The 19,219-nt window shown below is 42.5% G+C and overlaps 1 protein-coding gene across 1 annotated transcript in view; it reads left to right on the forward strand.

Annotated features, from left to right (window-relative positions):
- The window catches only part of LOC139415747 (kinesin-like protein KIF1C), an 85,294-nt gene extending 66,749 nt beyond the window's left edge, over nucleotides 1-18,545 (forward strand). The window contains exons 18-25 of the mRNA XM_071163822.1: nucleotides 1,128-1,353; nucleotides 2,627-2,699; nucleotides 4,123-4,221; nucleotides 5,878-6,039; nucleotides 7,164-7,451; nucleotides 8,703-8,768; nucleotides 16,437-16,658; nucleotides 16,940-18,545. Of these exons, the coding sequence (XP_071019923.1) occupies nucleotides 1,128-1,353; nucleotides 2,627-2,699; nucleotides 4,123-4,221; nucleotides 5,878-6,039; nucleotides 7,164-7,451; nucleotides 8,703-8,768; nucleotides 16,437-16,658; nucleotides 16,940-17,770 (1,967 nt within the window). The 3' untranslated portion in view covers nucleotides 17,771-18,545. The remainder of the gene's footprint in view (nucleotides 1-1,127; nucleotides 1,354-2,626; nucleotides 2,700-4,122; nucleotides 4,222-5,877; nucleotides 6,040-7,163; nucleotides 7,452-8,702; nucleotides 8,769-16,436; nucleotides 16,659-16,939) is intronic.
- The last annotated feature ends 674 nt before the right edge of the window (nucleotides 18,546-19,219 follow it).

Below are 19,219 nucleotides of genomic sequence, written 5' to 3' on the forward strand. Positions count from 1 at the left end.
ACTACTGGGCTATAGTCACTACTACTACTACTACTACTACTACTACTGGGCTATAGTCACTACTACTACTACTACTACTACTACTACTACTACTACTGGGCTATAGTTACTACTACTACTACTGTGCTATAGTCACTACTACTACTACTACTACTGGGCTATAGTCACTTCTACTACTACTACTACTACTGGGCTATAGTCACTACTACTACTACTACTACTACTACTACTACTGTGCTATAGTCACTACTACTACTACTACTACTGGGCTATAGTCACTACTACTACTACTGGGCTATAGTCACTACTACTACTACTACTACTGGGCTATTGTCACTTCTACTACTACTACTACTACTGGGCTATAGTCACTACTACTACTACTGCTACTACTACTACTACTACTACTACTACTACTACTACTACTACTACTACTGGGCTATAGTCACTACTACTATTACTACTACTACTATTACTACTACTACTACTACTGGGCTATAGTCACTATTACTAGACAAACACAGCATTCCAAAATGTTGCCATATTGGCAGTTCATTCTTTAATTCAAATAATCCTTCCGCTGAAACTGTCAGTCTAGCTTTCTACCTAACATCCTGTCCACATATAATCCTTCCACTGAAACAGTCAGTCTAGCATTCTATCTAACATCCTGTCCACATATAATCCTTCCACTGAAACAGTCAGTCTAGCTTTCTACCTAACATCCTGTCCACATATAATCCTTCCACTGAAACAGTCAGTCTAGCTTTCTACCTAACATCCTGTCCACATATAATCCTTCCACTGAAACAGTCAGTCTAGCTTTCTACCTAACATCCTGTCCACATATAATCCTTCCACTGAAACAGTCAGTCTAGCTTTCTACCTAACATCCTGTCCACATATAATCCTTCCACTGAAACAGTCAGTCTAGCTTTCTACCTAACATCCTGTCCACATATATCTAAAAAGTTTGTATCATATTTGATCAGTTCCTAGAATGAAAGTTCCTGACCAAGATGGTACATTTTTTGTCATGTTCAATATGTATTCTATTTTCTGACCCTCTTCCCTCCTCCTCTTCCTCCTCCACCTCTTCCTCTTCTTTCTCCTTCCCCTCCCCCCAGGTAACCGTATAGTGATGGGAAAGAACCATGTGTTCCGGTTCACCCACCCAGAACAGGCCCGTCTGGAGAGAGAACAGAGAGAGAGGAGCAGTACCAGTCCCAGCCACCAGGAGACCGAATGCACTGCCAACACAGGCCTCCAGGGGGAGCCAGAGGACTGGACCTACGCTCAGCGAGAACTACTGGAGAAACAAGGGATAGACATCAAACTGGAGATGGAGAAGAGGTGTGGGGGAGAGGGAGGAAGGGAACAACATACAAATGTAGCTTTGTTAATCAATCATTAAATCAACTGTCAACCTTCAATGTCTCCCAGAGAGAGCGAGAGAGAGAGAGAGAGAGAACCTCTTAAGCTGACAGTACCTGAAACCAACTAGAATTATATATATTTTTAAATGCATACTAATGTCATGATATGTTTGGTAAAGTAATAAAGAAGGTGAAATATTTTGGGTAAAAAAACAGATTATAAGTACAGTGCATTCAGAAAGTATTCAGGTCTCTTCCATTCTTCCACATTTTGTTACAGCCTTATTCTAAAATGAATTAAATACTTTTTCGCCCCTCATCAATCTACACACAATAACCCATAACGACATAGTAAAAACAGTTTTTTTTAAAGATTTTTGCTAGTCAGGATCAAGGGAAAGATGGATGGAGCAAAGTACAGAGAATCTTTGATGAAAACCTGCTCCAGAGCACTCAGGACCTCAGACTGGGGCGAAGGTTCACCTTCCATCAGGACAACGACCCTAAGCACACAGCCAAGACAACGCAGGAGTGGCTTCTGGACAATTATCTGAATGTCCTTGAGTGACACAGCCAGAGCCCGGACCTGAACCAGATCGAACATCTCTGGAGAGACCTGAAAATAGCTGTGCAGCGACGCTCCCCATCCAACCTGACAGAGCTTGAGAGGATCTGCAGAGAAGAATGGGAGAAACTCACAAATACAGGTGTGCCAAGCTTGTAGCGTCATACCCAAGAAGACTCAAGGCTGTAATCACTGCCAAAAGTGCTTCAACAAAGTACTGAGCCAAAGGGTCTGAATACTGATGTAAATGTGATATTTCAGTTTTTGTTGCTTTGTCTTTTGGGCTATTGTATGTAGATTGATGAGGGGGAAAAAACTATTTAATCAAATTCAGAATGGCTGTAACATAACAAAATGTGGAAAAATATCCAAGGGGTCTGAATACTTTCCGAATGCCCTTTATATATTGACCTATAATAAAGTATGAGAAGGATTGTTCACTGTGTTTCACCATCATGTAGGTTCTATACTTGTATTGTAGATCAAATGTGTTGAAAAGTGGGGTTTTTCTCAGACATAAATGAACAATTCCAGGTGAAGGCCAAAGGTCATAGTTTTCTGGGGGGGGGCACTATTGCATGAATACAATATTGCCCTCGTGCTTTACTGGTGACTAAAGCCATGGCAAAACGGTGCAAAACGTCTGTCAGCTCAACTGGTTAAACCCCCGGGGTCTCTCTCCCAGGCTGCAGGACATGGAGATTCAGTACCGGAGGGAGAAGGAGGAGGCTGACCTATTACTGGAACAACAGAGACTGGTAAGACTGACCTGTTACTGGAACAACAGAGACTGGTGAGACTGACTGACTGACATATTACTGGAACAACAGAGACTGGTAAGACTGACTGACTGACCTGTTACTGGAACAACAGAGACTGGTGAGACTGACTGACTGACATATTACTGGAACAACAGAGACTGGTAAGACTGACTGACTGACCTGTTACTGGAACAACAGAGACTGGTAAGACTGACTGACTGACCTGTTACTGGAACAACAGAGACTGGTGAGACTGACTGACTGACATATTACTGGAACAACAGAGACTGGTAAGACTGACTGACTGACCTGTTACTGGAACAACAGAGACTGGTAAGACTGACTGACTGACCTGTTACTGGAACAACAGAGACTGGTGAGACTGACTGACTGACATATTACTGGAACAACAGAGACTGGTAAGACTGACTGACTGACCTGTTACTGGAACAACAGAGACTGGTAAGACTGACTGACTGACCTGTTACTGGAACAACAGAGACTGGTGAGACTGACTGACTGACATATTACTGGAACAACAGAGACTGGTAAGACTGACTGACTGACCTGTTACTGGAACAACAGAGACTGGTGAGACTGACTGGCTGACCTATTACTGGAACAACAGAGACTGGTAAGACTGACTGACTGACCTATTACTGGAACAACAGAGACTGGTAAGACTGACTGGGGGTTGGTACAGGAGAGAGAAGGAGGAGGCTGACGTATTACTGGAACAACAGAGACTGGTAAGACTGACTGACTGACCTATTACTGGAACAACAGAGACTGGTAAGACTGACTGGCTGACCTATTACTGGAACAACAGAGACTGGTAAGACTGACTGACTGACCTATTACTGGAACAACAGAGACTGGTAAGACTGACTGACTGACCTGTTACTGGAACAACAGAGACTGGTGAGACTGACTGACTGACTGACTGACTGACTGAGGGTTGGTACAGGAGAGAGGAGGAGGAGACTAACCTGTTACTGGGACAACAGAGACTGGTAAGACTGACTGACTGACCTGTTACTGGAACAACAGAGACTGGTGAGACTGACTGACTGACCTGTTACTGGAACAACAGAGACTGGTGAGACTGACTGACTGACCTGTTACTGGAACAACAGAGACTGGTAAGACTGACTGGGGGTTGGTACAGGAGGGAGAAGGAGGAGGCTGACCTATTACTGGAACAACAGAGACTGGTAAGACTGACTGACTGACCTGTTACTGGAACAACAGAGACTGGTAAGACTGACTGACTGACCTATTACTGGAACAACAGAGACTGGTGAGACTGACTGACTGACTGAGGGTTAGTACAGGAGAGAGGAGGAGGAGACTAACCTGTTACTGGGACAACAGAGACTGGTAAAACATGATGTGTGGATTAACCCTCTCCTCTCCTCAGTATACAGACTCAGACAGTGGAGACGACTCTGATAAGAGATCCTGTGAAGAGAGCTGGAGACTGATATCTTCACTCAGAGAGAAACTACCTGCTAACAAGGTACACACACATAGTTATATAACTACACTACCAGTCAAAAGTTTGGACACACCTACTCATTCAAGGGTTTTTCTTTTCTTACGACATTGTAGAATAATAGTGAAGACCACAAAATTATGAAATAACACACACGGAATCATGTAGTAACAAAAAAAGGGTTAAATAAATCAAAATATATTTTAGATTATTTGAGATTCTTCAAAATAGTCACCCTTTGCCTTGATGACTGAGGAACACACTCTTGGCATTTTCTCAACCATTTCAATTAACAGGTGTGCCTTGTTAAAAGTTCATTTGTGGATTTTTTTTCCTTCTGAATGTGTTTGAGCCAATCAGTTGTGTTGTGACAAGGTAGGGGTTATTTGGTAAAAGACCAAGTCCATATTATGTCAAGAACAGCTCAAATAAGCAAAGAGAAACAACAGTCCATCATTACTTTAAGACATGAAAGTCAGTTAATACGGAAGATTTCAAGAACTTTGAAAGTTTCTTCAAGTGCAGTTGCAAAAACCATCAAGCGCTGTGATGAAACTGGCTCTCATGAGGACCGCCACAGGAAAGGAAGACCCAGAGTTACCTCTGCTGCAGAGGATCAGTTCATTAGAGTTAACTGGCTCTCATGAGGACCGCCACAGGAAAGGAAGACCCAGAGTTACCTCTGCTGCAGAGGATAAGTTCATTTGAGTAAACTGCAGCTCTGATTGCAGCCCAAGTAAATTCTCCACAGAGTTCAAGTAACAGATACTTCTCAACATCAACTGTTCAGAGGAGACTGCGTGAATCAGGCCTTCATGTTCAAATTGCTGCAAAGAAACCACCACTAAAGAACACCAAGATGAGACTTGCTTGGGCCAAGAAACACTAGCAATGGACATTAGACCTGTGAAACTCTGTCCTTTGGTCTGATGAGTCCAAATTTGAGATTTTTGGTTCAAACCGCAATATCTTTGTGAGACGCAGAGTAGGTGAATGGATGTTCTCCACATGTGTGGTTCCCACCGTGAAGCATGGAGGAGGAGGTGTGAGGGTGTGGGGATACTTTGCTGGTGACACTGTCTGTGATTTCTTTAGAATTCAAGGCAGACTTAACCAGCATGACTACCACAGCATTCTGCAGCGATACACCATCCCATCTGGTTTGCACTTAGTGGGACTCATTTGTTTTTTAACAGGACAATGACCCAACTCACCTCCAAGCTGTGTAAGGGATTTATGACCAAGAAGGAGAGTGATGGATTGCTGCATCAGATGACCTGGCCTCCACGATCACCCGACCTCAACCCAATTGAGATGGTTTGGGATGAGTCGGGCCGCAGAGTGAAGGAAAAGCAGCCAACAAGTGCTCAGCATATGTGGGAACTCCTTCAAGACTGTTGGAAAAGCATTCCAGGTGAAGCTGGTTGAGAGAATGCCAAGAGTTTGCAAAGCTGTCAAGGCAAAGGGTGGCTACTTTGAAGAATCTCAAATATAGAATACATTTTGATTTAACACTTTTTTGGTTACTACATGACTCCATATGTGTTATTTCATAGTTTTGATGCCTTCACTATTATTCTACAGTGTAGAAAATAGTAAAAATAAAGAAAAACCCTTGAATGAGTAGGTGTGTTTAAACTTTTGAATGGTACTGTACATGTATATGTTGTAATTCTATAGGTCCAGTCGATAGTAAAGCGTTGTGGCCTGCCCAGTAGTGGTAAACGTCGGGAGCCACTCAGGGTCTATCAGATCCCTCAGCGTCGCCGAATCAGCAAAGACCCCAAACGGGTTACCATCAGAGACCTGAGGATGCAGGCGGTCAAAGAGATCTGCTACGAGGTACAGTATTGTTACCACTCCAAATACAACACCTCACTGGCTCTGTCCCAGTCACATTACTGTCAAGAGATCTGCTACCAGGTTTTTAAAATGTTTTATTTCATCTTTATTTAACTAGGCAAGTCAGTTAAGAACAAATTCTTATTTACAATGACGGCCTACATCGGCCAAACCCGGACGACGCTGGGCCAGCTGTGCCTCAGGTTTATTTTTCAGCAAGACAATTCCACACATTTTAATGCAAAATATGCACCATAATCTAAAAGGTGTGGAGTTCCTGAGTGGTCTAGTCTTAGTCATGATTTACATCTGAATCTAGTCCTGATTTACATCTGAATCTAGTCCTGATTTACATCTGAATCTAGTCCTGATTTACATCTGAATCTAGTCCTGATTTACATCTGAATCTAGTCTTGATTTACATCTGAATCTAGTCCTGATTTACATCTGAATCTAGTCTTGATTTACATCTGAATCTAGTCTTGATTTACATCTGAATCTAGTCTTGATTTACATCTGAATCTAGTCCTGATTTACATCTGAATCTAGTCCTGATTTACATCTGAATCTAGTCCTGATTTACATCTGAATCTAGTCCTGATTTACATCTGAATCTAGTCCTGATTTACATCTAAATCTAGTCCTGATTTACATCTGAATCTAGTCCTGATTTACATCTGAATCTAGTCCTGATTTACATCTGAATCTAGTCCTGATTTACATCTGAATCTAGTCCTGATTTACATCTGAATCTAGTCCTGATTTACATCTGAATCTAGTCCTGATTTACATCTGAATCTAGTCCTGATTTACATCTGAATCTAGTCCTGATTTACATCTGAATCTAGTCCTGATTTACATCTGAATCTAGTCCTGATTTACATCTAAATCTAGTCATGATTTACATCTGAATCTAGTCCTGATTTACATCTGAATCTAGTCCTGATTTACATCTGAATCTAGTCCTGATTTACATCTGAATCTAGTCATGATTTACATCTGAATCTGAGTCCTGGGGTGAATAGATACATATTAACCCTGGACTCTGTGTCTCTCCCTATAGGTTACCTTGGGTGATATTAATAGATACATATTAACCCTGGACTCTGTGTCTCTCCCTATAGGTTGCCTTGGGGGATTTCCGTCACTCTCGTCAGGAGATTGAGGCTCTGTCCATTGTGAAGATGAAGGAGCTAACCAGGATGTATTCTAAGAAAGACAACACAGAAGCAGACAGCTGGAGGGCTGTGGCTCAGGATGTCTGGGACACCGTGGGGATAGGGGAGGACAGGAGGGAGGAGGTGGAGGAGGGAGGAGGAGGGGCAGGGCCTGGGGGTGTGTACGACCTGAAGGCTCATATTGATAGGCTGACGGATGTTCTACAGGAAGTAAAGATTCAGAATAATATGAAGGTATGTCTCTCTTTTTATGGACTCCTCAATTAGTGTCAGCTGCTTGCTGTTGTGCTGTGCTATTTTGGTACTGATTGTACGTTTATAGACTTTTAAAGTCTCACAGTAATCTCTCTCTCTCATCTCTCTCTCTCTGTGTGTCTCTGTGTGTCTCCCTCTCATCTCTCTGTCTCTCCTCTCTCTCTCTCACTATCACTCTTTCTCTCTCTCTGTGTCTGTCTCTCTCACTCTCTCTCCCTCTCTCTCTGTCTGTTTCTCTCTCTGTCTCTCTCTCTCTCTCTCTCTCTCTCTCTCTGTGTCTCTCTCTCTCTGTGTCTGTCTGTCTCTCTCTCTCTCTCTCTCTCTGTGTGTCTAATTGTGATTGGTTGTGATTCTGATTCTAATTGTGATTGTTTGTGATTCTAATTGTGATTGGTTGTGATTCTGATTTTAATTGTGATTGGTTGTGATTCTGATTCTAATTGTGATTGGTTGTGATTTTGATTCTAATTGTGATTGGTTGTGATTCTGATTTGTATTGTGCTTGGTTGTGATTCTAATTGTGATTGGTTGTGATTCTGATTCTAATTGTGATTGGTTGTGATTCTGATTCTAATTGTGATTGGTTGTGATTCTGATTCTAATTGTGATTGGTTGTGATTCTGATTCTAATTGTGATTGGTTGTGATTTTAATTGTGATTGGTTGTGATTCTGATTCTAATTGTGATTGGTTGTTAATCTGATTTTAATTGTGATTGGTTGTGATTCTGATTCTAATTGTGATTGGTTGTGATTCTGATTCTAATTGTGATTGGTTGTTATTCTGATTCTAATTGTGATTGGTTGTGATTCTGATTCTAATTGTGATTGGTTGTGATTCTGATTCTAATTGTGATTGGTTGTTAATCTGATTCTAATTGTGATTGGTTGTGATTCTGATTCTAATTGTGATTGGTTGTGATTCTGATTCTAATTGTGATTGGTTGTGATTCTGATTCTAATTGTGATTGGTTGTGATTCTGATTCTAATTGTGATTGGTTGTGATTCTGATTCTAATTGTGATTGGTTGTGATTCTGATTCTAATTGTGATTGGTTGTGATTCTGATTCTAATTGTGATTGTTTGTGATTCTGATTCTAATTGTGATTGTTTGTGATTCTGATTCTAATTGTGATTGGTTGTGATTCTGATTCTAATTGTGATTGTTTGTGATTCTGATTCTAATTGTGATTGGTTGTGATTCTGATTCTAATTGTGATTGTTTGTGAAGGATGAAGAGATCAAAGCTCTGAGAGACAGGATGGTCAAGATGGAGAGCATTATACCTACTGGACAGGTAGAGAGACACACTGCACACCACACTTTAAATGTTTTTTATTCAACCTTTATTTAACTAGGCAAGTCAGTTAAGAACAAATTCTTATTTACCAAAAGGCCTCCTGTGGGGACGGGGTTGGGATTCAAATACAATATAATACAATATAAATACAGGACAAATCACACACCACGACAAGAGAGACACCACAACACTACATAAAGAGAGACAACACTACACTACATAAAGAGAGTCCTAAGACAACACAACATAAAGAGAGACAACACAACACTACATAAAGAGAGACACCACAACACTACATAAAGAGAGTCCTAAGACAACACAACATAAAGAGAGACACTGCAACACTACATAAAGAGAGACACCACAACACTACATAAAGAGAGACAACACAACACTACATAAAGAGAGACAACACAACACTACATAAAGAGAGACAACACAACACTACATAAAGAGAGACACCACAACACTACATAAAGAGAGACAACACAACACTACATAAAGAGAGTCCTAAGACACCACAACACTACATAAATAGAGTCACCACAACACTACATAAAGAGAGACACCACAACACTACATAAAGAGAGTCACCACAACACTACATAAAAAGAGACACCACAACACTACATAAAGAGAGACAACACAACACTACATAAAGAGAGACACCACAACACTACATAAATAGAGTCACCACAACACTACATAAAGAGAGACAACACAACACTACATAAAGAGAGACACCACAACACTACATAAAGAGAGACAACACAACACTACATAAATAGAGTCACCACAACACTACATAAAGAGAGACACCACAACACTACATAGAGAGTCACCACAACACTACATAAAGAGAGACACCACAACACTACATAAAGAGAGACAACACAACACTACATAAAGAGAGTCACCACAACACTACATAAAGAGAGACACCACAACACTACATAAAGAGAGTCACCACAACACTACATAAAGAGAGACACCACAACACTACATAAAGAGAGACAACACTACATAAAGAGAGACACCACAACACTACATAAAGAGAGACACCACAACACTACATAAAGAGAGACACCACAACACTACATAAAGAGAGACAACACAACACTACATAAAGAGAGACACCACAACACTACATAAAGAGAGACACCACAACACTACATAAAGAGAGTCCTAAGACAACACAACACTACATAAATAGAGTCACCACAACACTACATAAAGAGAGTCCTAAGACAACACAACACTACATAAATAGTCACCACAACACTACATAAAGAGAGACACCACAACACTACATAAAGAGAGACAACACAACACTACATAAAGAGAGACACCACAACACTACATAAAGAGAGACAACACAACACTACATAAAGAGAGACACCACAACACTACATAAAGAGAGTCAACACAACACTACATAAAGAGAGACACCACAACACTACATAAAGAGAGTCAACACAACACTACATAAAGAGAGACACCACAACACTACATAAAGAGAGACACCACAACACTACATAAAGAGAGACACCACAACACTACATAAAGAGAGACACCACAACAATTCATAAAGAGAGACACCACAACACTACATAAAGAGAGACAACACAACACTACATCAAGAGAGACACCACAACACTACATAAAGAGAGACACCACAACACTACATAAAGAGAGACACCACAACACTACATAAAGAGAGACACCACAACACTACATAAAGAGAGACAGCACAACACTACATCAAGAGAGACACCACAACACTACATCAAGAGAGACACCACAACACTACATAAAGAGAGTCCTAAGACACCACAACACTACATAAAGAGAGTCCTAAGACACCACAACACTACATAAAGAGAGTCCTAAGACACCACAACACTACATAAAGAGAGTCCTAAGACACCACAACACTACATAAAGAGAGTCCTAAGACACCACAACACTACATAAAGAGAGTCCTAAGACACCACAACACTACATAAAGAGAGTCCTAAGACAACACAACACTACATAAAGAGAGTCCTAAGACACCACAACACTACATAAAGAGAGACCTAAGACACCACAACACAACATAAAGAGAGACAACACAACACTACATAAAGAGAGACACCACAACACAACATAAAGAGAGACCTAAGACACCACAACACTACATAAAGAGAGACACCACAACACTACATAAAGAGAGACACCACAACACTACATAAAGAGAGACACCACAACACTACATAAAGAGAGACACCACAACACTACATAAAGAGAGTCACCACAACACTACATAAAGAGAGACACCACAACACTACATAAAGAGAGACACCACAACACTACATAAAGAGAGACACCACAACACTACATAAAGAGAGACACCACAACACTACATAAAGAGAGACACCACAACACTACATAAAGAGAGACAACACAACACTACATAAAGAGAGACACCACAACACTACATAAAGAGAGACACCACAACACTACATAAAGAGAGACACCACAACACTACATAAAGAGAGACAACACAACACTACATAAAGAGAGACACCACAACACTACATAAAGAGAGACAACACAACACTACATAAAGAGAGACACCACAACACTACATAAAGAGAGACACCACAACACTACATAAAGAGAGTCACCACAACACTACATAAAAAGAGACACCACAACACTACATAAAGAGAGACAACACAACACTACATAAAGAGAGTCCTAAGACACCACAACACTACATAAAGAGAGACAACACTACACTACATAAAGAGAGACACCACAACACTACATAAAGAGAGACAACACAACACTACATAAAGAGAGACACCACAACACTACATAAAGAGAGACACCACAACACTACATAAAGAGAGACACCACAACACTACATAAAGAGAGACAACACAACACTACATAAAGAGAGTCCTAAGACACCACAACACTACATAAAGAGAGACAACACAACACTACATAAAGAGAGACACCACAACACTACATAAAGAGAGACACCACAACACTACATAAAGAGAGACACCACAACACTACATAAAGAGAGACACCACAACACTACATAAAGAGAGACAACACAACACTACATAAAGAGAGACAACACAACACTACATAAAGAGAGACAACACAACACTACATAAAGAGAGACAACGCTACATAAAGAGAGACCTAAGACAACACTACATAAAGAGAGACCTAAGACAACACTACATAGAGAGAGACAACACAACACTACATAAAGAGAGACAACACTACATAAAGAGAGACAACACAACATAAAGAGAGACACCACAACACTACATAAAGAGAGACACCACAACACTACATAAAGAGAGACACCACAACACTACATAAAGAGAGACACCACAACACTACATAAAGAGAGACAGCACAACACTACATCAAGAGAGACACCACAACACTACATCAAGAGAGACACCACAACACTACATAAAGAGAGTCCTAAGACACCACAACACTACATAAAGAGAGTCCTAAGACACCACAACACTACATAAAGAGAGTCCTAAGACACCACAACACTACATAAAGAGAGTCCTAAGACACCACAACACTACATAAAGAGAGTCCTAAGACACCACAACACTACATAAAGAGAGTCCTAAGACAACACAACACTACATAAAGAGAGTCCTAAGACACCACAACACTACATAAAGAGAGACCTAAGACACCACAACACAACATAAAGAGAGACAACACAACACTACATAAAGAGAGACACCACAACACAACATAAAGAGAGACCTAAGACACCACAACACTACATAAAGAGAGACACCACACCACTACATAAAGAGAGACACCACAACACTACATAAAGAGAGACACCACAACACTACATAAAGAGAGACACCACAACACTACATAAAGAGAGTCACCACAACACTACATAAAGAGAGACACCACAACACTACATAAAGAGAGACACCACAACACTACATAAAGAGAGACACCACAACACTACATAAAGAGAGACACCACAACACTACATAAAGAGAGACACCACAACACTACATAAAGAGAGACAACACAACACTACATAAAGAGAGACACCACAACACTACATAAAGAGAGACACCACAACACTACATAAAGAGAGACACCACAACACTACATAAAGAGAGACAACACAACACTACATAAAGAGAGACACCACAACACTACATAAAGAGAGACAACACAACACTACATAAAGAGAGACACCACAACACTACATAAAGAGAGACACCACAACACTACATAAAGAGAGTCACCACAACACTACATAAAAAGAGACACCACAACACTACATAAAGAGAGACAACACAACACTACATAAAGAGAGTCCTAAGACACCACAACACTACATAAAGAGAGACAACACTACACTACATAAAGAGAGACACCACAACACTACATAAAGAGAGACAACACAACACTACATAAAGAGAGACACCACAACACTACATAAAGAGAGACACCACAACACTACATAAAGAGAGACACCACAACACTACATAAAGAGAGACAACACAACACTACATAAAGAGAGTCCTAAGACACCACAACACTACATAAAGAGAGACAACACAACACTACATAAAGAGAGACACCACAACACTACATAAAGAGAGACACCACAACACTACATAAAGAGAGACACCACAACACTACATAAAGAGAGACACCACAACACTACATAAAGAGAGACAACACAACACTACATAAAGAGAGACAACACAACACTACATAAAGAGAGACAACACAACACTACATAAAGAGAGACAACGCTACATAAAGAGAGACCTAAGACAACACTACATAAAGAGAGACCTAAGACAACACTACATAGAGAGAGACAACACAACACTACATAAAGAGAGACAACACTACATAAAGAGAGACAACACAACATAAAGAGAGACAACACAACACTACATAAAGAGAGACAACACAACACTACATAAAGAGAGACAACACTACATAAAGAGAGACCTAAGACAACACTACATAAAGAGAGACCTAAGACACTACATAGAGAGAGACACCACAACACTACATAAAGAGAGACAACACAACATTACATAGAGACAACACAACACTACATAAAGAGAGACAACACTACATAAAGAGAGACACCACAACACTACATAAAGAGAGTCCTAAGACAACAACATAGCATGGCAACAACACATGACAACACAGCATAATAGCAACAACACATGACAACACAGCATAGTAGCAACAACACAGCATAGTAGCAACAACACATGACAACACAGCATAGTAGCAACAACACAGCATAGTAGCAACAACACATGACAACACAGCATAGTAGCAACAACACATGACAACATAGCATAGTAGCAACAACACAGCATAGTAGCAACAACACATGACAACATAGCATAGTAGCAACAACACATGACAACACAGCATAGTAGCAACAACACATGACAACACAGCATAGTAGCAACAACACATGACAACACAGCATAGTAGCAACAACACATGGCAACACAGCATAGTAGCAACAACACAGCATAGTAGCAACAACACATGACAACACAGCATAGTAGCAACAACACAGCATAGTAGCAACAACACATGACAACACAGCATAGTAGCAACAACACATGACAACATAGCATAGTAGCAACAACACATGACAACATAGCATAGTAGCAACAACACAGCATAGTAGCAACAACACATGACAACACAGCATAGTAGCAACAACACATGACAACACAGCATAGTAGCAACAACACATGACAACATAGCATAGTAGCAACAACACAGCATAGTAGCAACAACACATGACAACATAGCATAGTAGCAACAACACATGACAACACAGCATAGTAGCAACAACACATGACAACACAGCATAGTAGCAACAACACATGACAACACAGCATAGTAGCAACAACACATGGCAACACAGCATAGTAGCAACAACACAGCATAGTAGCAACAACACATGACAACACAGCATAGTAGCAACAACACAGCATAGTAGCAACAACACATGACAACACAGCATAGTAGCAACAACACATGACAACATAGCATAGTAGCAACAACACATGACAACATAGCATAGTAGCAACAACACAGCATAGTAGCAACAACACATGACAACACAGCATAGTAGCAACAACACATGACAACACAGCATAGTAGCAACAACACAGCATAGTAGCAACAACACATGACAACACAGCATAGTAGCAACAACACATGACAACATAGCATAGTAGCAACAACACAGCATAGTAGCAACAACACATGGTGCAAACATTATTGGAGTATAAAGTACAGTGATATGTCCTATAAGGAGCATTGGTGGCAAATCTGATGCCCGAACGGTAAAGAACATCTAGCTGCTCGAGAACACCCTTACCTGCCGATCTATAAATTATGTCTCCGTAATCTAGCATGGGGAGGATGGTCATCTGAATCAGGGTTAGTTTGGCAGCTGGGGTGAAAGAGGAGCATTTACGATAGAGGAAACCAAGTCTAGATTTAACCTTAGCCTGCAGCTTTGATATGTGCTGAGAGAAGGGCAGTGTACCGTCTAGCCATACTCCTAAGTACTTGTATGAGGTGACTACCTCGAGCTCTAAACCCTCAGAGGTAGTAGTCACACTGATGGGAAGAGGGGTATTCTTCTTACCAAACCACATGACCTTTGTTTTGGAGGTGTTCAGGACAAGGTTATGGGCAGAGAAAGCTTGTTGGACACTAAGAAAGCTTTGTGTAGAGTGTTTAACACAAAATCCGGGGAAGGGCCAGCTGAGTATAAGACTGTATCATCTGCATATAAATGGATGAGATAGCTTCCTACTGCCTTAGCTATGTTGTTGATGTAAATTGAGAAGAGAGTGGGGCCTAGGATTGAGCCTTGGGGTACTCCCTTGGTGACAGGTAGTGGCTGAGACAGCAGATTTTCTGACTTTATACACTGCACTCTTTGAGAGAAGTAGTTAGCAAACTTGACCAAAGACCCCTCAGAGACACCAATACTCATTAGCCGGCCCACAATAATGGAATGGTCTACCGTATCAAAAGCTTTGGCCAAGTCAATAAAACTAGAAGCACAACATTTCTTAGAATCAAGGGCGACGGTGACATCATTTAGGACCGTTAAGGTTGCAGTGACACATCCATAACCTGAGCAGAAACCAGATTGCATACCAGAGAGAATACTATACCATACTACTAGACATCAAGAAATCCAGTCAGTTGATTATTGACAAGTTTTTTCCAACACTTTTGATAAACAGGGCATAATAGTAATAGGCCTGGAACGGTTAGGATCAGCTTGAGGAAAATTGTTTAATGCATTTTAGAATAAGGTTGTAAAGTAACAAAGTGGAAAATGTCAAGGGGTCTGAATACTTTCTGAAGGCACTATATACACACACACACACTATACACACACACACTATACACACACACACACACACAATACACACACACACACACACACACACACACACACACACACACTATACACACACACACTATATATACACCTCTCTCTTATCCTTCCTCTCTCTCTCTCTCATCCCTCCTCTCTCTCATCCCTCCTCTCTCTCTCTCATTCCTCTTCTCTCTTCTCAGGAGGAGGACATGGAAAATGACGAGGAGGAAGGGGGCGGTTCCCAATGTGATGGTGACGGGGTCGATGATGACGGACAGCCCAATCCACCCAATGAGAAGAGAGTAGTTAAGCTGATGACAGACGACCCAGCCTTTAGACGAGGGAGGATGAGGTGGCTGAAACAGGAACAGACCCGACTACAGAACCTTCAACAACAGAATATTACTAAAAGACTCAGACAGGTTTGAATACACTCCACCTTCTTTAGTATAGTCCCTGGGACGCAGCTCCACCAGGGGGCCTTGTAGTATAGTCCCTGTGACGCAGCTCCACCAGGGGGCCCTGTAGTATTTTCCTTGTGACGCAACTCCACCAGGGGGCCCTGTAGTATAGTCCCTGTGATGCAGCTCCACCAGGGGGCCCTGTAGTATAGTCCCTGTGACGCAGCTCCACCAGGGGGCCCTGTAGTATAGTCCCTGTGACGCAGAATATAAACCATTATATCTTTCTTCTCCTCCTCCAGAACACCCAGAACTCCCCAACCCCCAACACCCCTCTGGTCCCAGTGCACCCCCCCCCTGTGGTCCACCTCCCCGGGACCGGCCGCTTCATCCCCCCACAGGACTGTAAACTCAAGTTCCCCTTCAAGAGCAACCCCCACCATCGTCTCTCATGGAGCCCTGCCACTGCCCTGATGATGCTGGGGGAGGGGGGGATAGATGGTGAGTGGGAGGAGCGGGCAGAGGGAGGAGGTGGAAAAGCAACTCCCTCTCCTCCTCCTCCTGCTGCTCTCCTCCCACTCCCCTTCCAGATGGTCCCTAGAGGCCACACCCCCTCCCCACACCGCACCTGGCAACAACCACAACAGCACCGTAGCAACAGTAACCATGGGAACCCACACTTCCCAGTTCCAGGGCAACAGCAGGGGCCGCCTCCGTGGCGATATAGGCGGAACTCCCTGGACAGCTCCCCGCAGGGCAACAACAACAATCACCAGGGAAACAACTACCCCGGCAACCCCAACAACAACGGAGGTGGTCACCAGGGGCGACCGCGTTATCGTGGAGGAGGGGGGATGGAGGGAAGAGGAAGGGAGAGGGATCAGAGAGGAGGAGGAGGAGGGAGGTTTCAGCAGGGGGGAGACAGAGGAGGGTACCATCACCCCTACTACATCCCTCCTCACCAACACCTCTACCACAGCAGCAGTAACCACCACCCTCCACCAGGGGGCCACATTTCCCCCCAGGGAAGAGGAGGAGGTGCAGGGTGGTTTCAGGAGGGGTACAGCACCCCCCCTCGCATGAAGAGGCAGTTTAGTGCCCCCGATCTGAAGAGCAAGGAGACCCCTGTGTGACCTCTCACCCCTGACCCCACACACAGACAACCTTCCTATAAGGACACTGCATATCCAGCTGACAGGCTTATGACCTGTCATAACACTACATACTGCTGTTATAACTGATGCTACTACACTACATGGTGTATAATGTAGCTATATGGACTGGGGCATGTGTGTGTCTGCATGCTTCGGTCTCTGCCATTGTGTAATTGAATACAGAACAGAGTGTGTGTGTCAACGCTTTGCTTAGCACACAACAATGAGTCTGCACACTCTGTGTCCCTCACACACAACACTAAATAACGCCAGTGTGTGTGTGTGTATGTGTGTGTTCCTGCTGTAGTGGTTAGCGTTCTCATATACAACAGGTCTTTTTAAATATTAGTTCTGAGGGTCTTTCTGAAGGTCAGCAGTTCTGTTTTAGTTGTTGATACGTTTTCATGCACCCGCAGGGCATTATGGGAGGTGCCTTCGGCGGCCTGGCCCACACGACCGTACCTGCTTTCCCGTCCAAATTACATTGATCCTTTATTTGACCTGGACGCGCGGCAACACAAAGACCCATCAATCTCAGATAAAGCATCCGAGTGACAGAAACAGCACCCCTCTGTCTGTCTGTCCCCTCTGTCTGTCTCCTCTGTCTGTCCCCTCTGTCTGTCCCCTCTGTCTGTCCCCTCTGTCTGTCTCCTCTGTCCCCTCTGTCTGTTTCCTCTGTCTGTCCCCTCTGTCTGTCTCCTCTGTCCCCTCTGTCTGTTTCCTCTGTCTGTCCCCTCTGTCTGTCTCCTCTGTCCCCTCTGTCTGTTTCCTCTGTCTGTCCCCTCTGTCTGTTTCCTCTGTCTGTCCCCTCTGTCTGTCTCCTCTGTCCCCTCTGTCTGTTTCCTCTGTCTGTCCCCTCTGTCTGTCTCCTTTGTCTCCTCTGTGCCATCTGTCCCCTCTGTCTGTCTCCTCTGTCCCCTCTGTCTGTTTCCTCTGTCTGTCCCCTCTGTCTGATCTGTGTCCTCTGTGATACTATTTCTGGCCAGACAGCATCAGAGACATATAGTAACATTGAGGGGTGCTGATTGGCTCGAATGCTTTCTCCAGTGAGATAGTTACAGCGGAGAGGAAGTCTCTCCAGAATAAGCCCAATGCGTTTCTATGGGCATAATATGCAGACCTAAGCATGTCGCCTGCCTACCTGCCATTAGGACAACGACTCCTGTTGTTAGGGCGGAGACATGAGCATCTAGTCATTATATACAGATCTCTGGTTTCAGCGTCTTGGGAATTGGACAGTTGGCAGGTGCACAGGTCTCTGTTAGGATACTTCCCTTAAAGAAAATATATGTTTTGCCAAAATTATATAATTACTCCTGTTGTCCATTTTTTCATTGTCTTTTGTTTGGTGCGCTAAATGTGAGCAATGAGCATGTGTCTGGTTTCTCTGCCCTGATAACGTTGAGGGAGAGCATGTGTCTGGTTTCT

This window comes from Oncorhynchus clarkii, chromosome 9, assembly GCF_045791955.1.
Source record: "Oncorhynchus clarkii lewisi isolate Uvic-CL-2024 chromosome 9, UVic_Ocla_1.0, whole genome shotgun sequence".
NCBI classification, from domain to species: Eukaryota; Metazoa; Chordata; class Actinopteri; order Salmoniformes; family Salmonidae; genus Oncorhynchus; species Oncorhynchus clarkii.